Raw genomic sequence first — 5,861 nt, forward strand, 5'->3', positions numbered from 1 at the left:
AGAGGCCCTGCTGAGACTCACCTTAGGCCCCTTTTCTTCTTGGGAGAGGGGACCCCATCACTCAGCCTGTGGCCTCAACCCCAGCTGCAGCACCCATGCCCTCCTCACAGAAGCACACGCCCATGGGCGCCCTCCTGCTGTCTCTGGAGAGAAGTCTGCGGGCTTCCTGGGGGCCTTTTGTGGCACTGATTTGGGCTTATCTTCTCTTTATTCTAAACCACATCATAAAGGAGCCTTGGCACGTGGTTTCCTTTGTCTGCTGTGACTTTAATCGCACGGATGCAGTGCTCTGAGCTGGTGCTCTTTCTGGGGTGTGACTTCAACAAGATCTGAGCCAGTTCTGTAAGCGCAGGCCCGGCTTCTGCTCCCTGTCGTCAACCTGGCCTCATGTCCCTCCTGAGCAAGCCACAGGTCTGGGCTTAATGTGCCGGGCCAGCTGTGCTGCGTGAGGGGATCCCAGCCCACAGCTATTTCTTGGGTGTCTTTGGTGTGTCCTGAAGTTGGGTACGGACTCACCAGGACAGAGAGGCGAGCCTCCTGGGCAGCGGCGGAGGCCTCCAGATCTATTAGCAAATTCCCGAGATTAAAATTAATTAGGTAATCGGTTCCTTTGACTAACTCTTGCTGGACAGGCCCCTTTGAGCATCTCCCATGTGCCAGGCCTGGGCTGGGTCCTGGGGAGACAGGCTTCTTGAACTTGCAGGGGCTTGGGGCAGTGAGTCAAGAAAATGGGTAATCGCATTAGGATTTCGAGAGAGGTGCCATCTCTATCCAGGACCTAGGGACATATCCCAAGGGGGAGCTTGCCCTCCCATCCTGAGCTGTCCACTTCTGCCAGTTTCCCTGATGAGCCTGCTCACATCTGGTCTGCCCTCACCTCTCCTGTTCCAAGCAAGATACAGCTTGGTCCCTCCAGAAAGCCCTCCACTCCCCCACTGCAGGGTGGTGAGGGCACCTGCCCTTGCTATTGTACCTTTCTCCCCAGCTGTAACCTCCTCAAGTCAGGGGCAGCATCTGTGTCCCAGCATCAACCAGCACATGACCTGCACTGAGTTCCTGGCAGTGGACATTGGTGAATGAACCCATGAACGAATGCATAAACAAACGAAGCAGAATCCTACTGGGGAAAGGAAAAAATGAACCTACCATGGACAGGCCGATGAGAAGAGGTGACCAAGAGATGGATGGAGTGGAGATAGAGTTGAGTCAGCAGCAAGTTATTAACGGGTGTCGTTCACTGAGCACCTACTATATGCTGGCATGATACAGGAAGAGGAGCATTGGGAGTGGGTGTTGGGGAACCTCACCCCGAGCAAGGCTGTGCGGGATCTGACACCTGGGCCAAGAGCCCCCGAGCCGGACCCTTTGGGCTCCTGCCACAGTTGCCCCGTGGTCATGGGTGAGGCAAGCCTGGGCCTTGAGACTGTGAATTGAGCATGACAGTAACAAAACAGCTATCTTCAAGAAGTCCTGGAAGGTGCAGGGAGGCCTGGAGCTTCTCCCGGCTGGGGTCCAGGACAAAGCAGCCTGTCTGATGGTGAGCAGGACCCTGGAGAGGAGACTGGGAGATGGCCCAACCCAGCACTGTCCATCAAGTCCCTCTCTTTATCCGGGCCTGAAGCCAGGGCCACTCCTGGACTTCCCTGTTCCTGAAGCCTACACATTCTCCTCTTTCTAAAGCCAGTTTGAGACTGGTTTTCTGTTACTTGCACCCAAAGGCTCTTGACCAATACCTGCAGCTGGGTTTTGCACCTGGGTCTGTCTGGCACCATCTCTCTTCTCCACTTAAGCTGGATCTTGAGCAAAAGATGATGGGACTCTGAAAGGAGCCGTGATCAGAGACTCAGGTGGGAAATAAGGCTGGGGGACCCAGCACGTTGGAGCCACGTGGGGAGTAAAGAGGGAGGCTGAGGCTGCAGAGGGAGCCCCCAGATAGAAAAGAGGTGTCGGGGATGGCAGGACAAATCCAAAGAGATGCAGAGTGCAAGCTGGGCTCCTTCCATGCCGCTAGACACCCCCTGCCACCTTACCCAATTCTCACTCAGCTCCTGCCTGGTGCCCAGTGTTGGGCTGGGTGAGGCTGGAGGACAGTGATGACTAAGACCCGTGCCCTGCCCTCTAGGCACTCACGGTCTCGTAGGGAGCTGGACCTGGAATCAGTACAGAAGGACCATGGCGACATGGGGTGATGGCTGTGGATGGTGTGAAACCAGGGACATAGGAGCCCATCAGCCTGGAAGGCTTCTTGGTGGAGGTCCTGGGGCCAGGATGGCTGCCCCCGGGACAGTTCTCCACACAACCGGCACAAATAGACGGCTCATCGTCATCCTGGAAAATGGTGCTCTCCTTCGAGTTGTCCTCATGGAGCAGACCCTGCAGGTCATCCCCAGGCTCCTTCTTCTGCTCACTCCTCCATCCTTCGGTCCCTATTAATTAGAGCAACAGCTTCATGACACTGTGTCCTGGGTGGAGCCCCTCATTTGATCCTCAGGCCCCTGAGTTGGGTATTATTTATACCTGGTTCACAGTCGAAGGCTCAAGTGAGGGCAGCCTAAGCTGCCGCTGATTGAGCCATCCACTCGTCAGTTCTCCCTGTCGCTCAGATCGGGGTCTCCTGTTGGAGCACTCGCGCATGCAGACTCCACCACCTGGCCACCCGGCCCTGCCCCAAGGCACACCCCTGCAATCTCCCCCACCTCGTCCTCAGAGCCAATCCAGCTCCCAAGGAGACTACAAAGCCACCCTCTGACCATGCTCAGGCCCTCATCACTGTCCTCTGCCGCCAAACAGGTTATCCTGGTCCAGTGGCAAAACTCGGCGTGTCTGGTTACCGAGTGCCACCTGTGCGCTTCTCAGGTCTTCGTACTGTGTTACAAACTGACACGTAATGCTTTAAGTGTAGGTAGATGCCACTGTTTCGTTTCGTCTTAACATCCAAACCCTACGGTAGGAATTTAATTTTCTTCATTGACAGCTGAAGAGCTGGGGTTAGAACCAGGCACCCTGGCCACACGTAGCTGTCCAGGCGCCAGCCCGGCAGGTACACAAGGCGCGTGCTTTAAGAAAGCCCCGCCCCGCGCTGCGCGACCGCAGGCACCGGGCGGACCTCGGGCATGCGCAACCCGCCCCCGCTCGGAGGCAGTGCGCAGGCGCGCCACGCGCCTCCTCCGGCCCCGCCCACCCCGACTACAACCCCCAGGATGCACTGGGCGCGGCGACCTTACATTGCCCTTTTCAAACCGGCCAATCGCAGCCTGCACCGCGCCCGCCGTGCCGCATTTAAATTCGAGGCAGGGCCAGTCGTCGGGACATCGCAGCCGCTAGGGGTGAGGGGGTCTAGTTGGGCTCGGGCTGGGGTCGGTAGGGTCCCCTTGCGCGCTCCTTCGGGACTACAGTTAGGACGTGGCCACTCCGGGAACAAACCACAGTCCCCACAGTCCGGCCCGAGAGCTGAGAATAACGTTGTCCCCATCCGGGGCGTTCAGGCCTGGCTCGGACCGGCGTCGCTCCCGGAGCTCCCGGCTTGGAGGCGCGCGGCCTCTGGGCGTGCGTCGCGGAGGGTCTCGAGCTGTATGTCAGGCGGCCTCTGGCTGCCTTTCTCCCTGACCTGGCCGCAGCCGCCAGCTCGCTCTGTCCCCATCCGTGCCGCAGCGGCTCACGCTGCTGGGAGTCACTGGGGGCGGAGGAACCGGGGGCCTGGGTTCCGAAACCTGCTCACCTCTGTCCCCCTCCTCCCTGCAGGCACTTCCCGATAGCACTCGGCATGGAAGGAGACGGCAGCAAAGTGCCTTCAGCCAGCCAGGCAGGAGAAACGGCGACTGATGTTCCCAAGAAGGATGGTACGTCCTTGTCACTGCAGCACCCGTTATTCAGGGAGCTCAGTGAAAATGTTGATTGCTTTAATCCTTCTGTGATGACTTAATTTGTTTATTTATTCAGTGCTCACCCTGTCTGTGCTCCGTACCCATGGAACTCATAACCCTTTTCAAGGAGTTTGCGACCGTCTAACACCCTTATTTTTCATTCCCCGCCCCCCATATCCCCAACCCAGCTTTAAATTCCCTCCTAAGAGGGGTTCTTACCACTCTCATTTGCTTCGGTGTCCCCATTGCCAAGAGCACCTGGTGCTTCATAGGCAATGGGATATTTGCGGATTGAATTTGGTGTTTTTACGTTTGCCGCTGGTTTGCGTTTGCCCACACTTGTTTGGGATCTTTGCGACCATAGTAGTCATGGAGCCTGGCCTGTAACTTTGCTGTCTTGTTCTTTCTGTCTGGTTTGAGTGCCCAGGTGAGAGTACAGCCTCGTAAGATGAATTAACAGCAGTGCCCTCTTTATCCTTTAAAGCAAGTTGGCATCCTCTTACCCTTGCTCCTCACCACACCCATGCGGGGCAGGTAGACTGGGTATCCAAGTGTCCTTATCACCTTCATTTTGCAGAAACCATCTAGAGACTTGCCAGTCATCATGGAGTCTTCGTTGTATATAGGAAGACATTTGCTGCATCACTCGCCGCTAAGCAGTGCATGCCCCGGGGCAGCACCATGTGCCCTGTGTTTGCCTGGCGGCTGGTAGAGACCGTGGCACATGTTTGCAAAATGAATGAGTCAGCAGCCCAAGGTCACTTTGCTGGAGCCTGACTCCTGGTCCAGAATTCCTTTTTCTCTACCTGACCATTGGAAGTTTCTAGAAGTGACCTATAAAATTGATTTCTAGGTTCAGACATGTAAAAAGTGAAATATCTGCCTCTCATTTTCGTCCCTCAGCCACCCATTTGCCCCCTCCAAAGCCCATTGGTGTCATCGGCCTCTTGGGTGTTCGTTCAGATGCATTCTGTGCAAGCGCGAGCATTACGTGTCCAAGGCCAGTCATTTCTCTGCTTTTTAGAGAGCTTCCCCTCTTCGCCGCATATCCAGCCCTGTCCTGCATCTTATTTTTTGGTGCCTCATTTATCTCGATGATCTTGGATATCAGTGTCCGCAGGATACGCTCACAGAGGTAGACGTGCTGGGCCTCGCGCTGTATGCTCAGACCTGGGAGGCAGGCACCACCCCGTTACCCTCGGCAGAGCCATAATGATCGCCGCCTTCCCCAGCAGAATCTCTTTCCCCACAGCCTTGCCTACAGTTCACCTAACTTTTAATCTTTAACAATCTGACAAGTGACTAGTGGAATCCTTTGCTACGTTTATTTTTCATTACTTGTATTTTTGAGCGAGGCTGAACTTTTTGTCATAAATTTAAGACCATTGCATTTTATTTTCCGTGAATTTTATCTGTTCATAACCTTTGTCTGTTCACCCATTATGTTCTTGTTTTCTTAGTGGTTTGTAGGCACCATTTTGAGTAGCCCTTTGCGACATGAGCTGCAAATATACTTTCCCCATTAATTATTTCTTTTAACTTTGCTCATGGTGATTTTTGCCATGCAGAGATTTGAAACATTTTTTACATATTGGACCCTCAACCTTTTATTCTATGGCTTCCAGTTTGGTGTCTTAGACCTCCGCACTCCAGGTTATAAAATAATTTCCCCATGGTTTATTTTTCTTCGTCTGACTGATTGGGTAATGCATAACAGAACAATCGTGGTGACAGTAGAGGTCAGTGCCTTGCCGGCTTTGATGGAATTTCGTCTTTTTCCATTAAGCCCAAGACTGGCTTGTGGGTTAATTTACACATCGATGGTCATCCCTGGTGCTGGTCCTCAGTATTTCTCCGTTTTTTTTTTTCTCATGGGTACATGATAGCGTTGTATTTGCAACTTGAAGTTGCATTTGGCTCAGGTGCCTTGAAAGTTACTATCTCCTCTTCTGCCATGAAGATCAGCAGAGTTGCCGAAGGCGGAGGCTCCATCAGTGG

General features: G+C 54.1%; 1 protein-coding gene and 1 long non-coding RNA gene across 4 annotated transcripts in view; one reads left to right on the forward strand and one right to left on the reverse strand.

Moving 5' to 3' along the window:
- The window catches only part of LOC111731833, a 4,198-nt gene extending 1,152 nt beyond the window's left edge, over nucleotides 1-3,046 (reverse strand). The window contains exons 1-2 of the long non-coding RNA XR_002777332.1: nucleotides 2,518-3,046; nucleotides 22-2,426 (exon numbers count right to left, since the gene is read on the reverse strand). This is a non-coding gene — a long non-coding RNA (uncharacterized LOC111731833). The remainder of the gene's footprint in view (nucleotides 1-21; nucleotides 2,427-2,517) is intronic.
- Nucleotides 3,047-3,242: 196 nt separating this feature from the next.
- Nucleotides 3,243-5,861, forward strand: part of GTSE1 (G2 and S-phase expressed 1) — a 21,577-nt gene continuing 18,958 nt past the window's right edge. The window contains exons 1-2 of one of the 3 annotated variants that reach the window (XM_011380724.2): nucleotides 3,243-3,326; nucleotides 3,742-3,839. In XM_011380724.2, the coding sequence (XP_011379026.1) occupies nucleotides 3,764-3,839 (76 nt within the window). In that variant the 5' untranslated portion in view covers nucleotides 3,243-3,326; nucleotides 3,742-3,763. The other 2 variants (XM_011380726.2, XM_011380725.2) reach the window with 2 other exon arrangements.

This window comes from Pteropus vampyrus, unplaced genomic scaffold (genome assembly GCF_000151845.1).
Source record: "Pteropus vampyrus isolate Shadow unplaced genomic scaffold, Pvam_2.0 Scaffold401, whole genome shotgun sequence".
Classification (NCBI taxonomy): domain Eukaryota; kingdom Metazoa; phylum Chordata; class Mammalia; order Chiroptera; family Pteropodidae; genus Pteropus; species Pteropus vampyrus.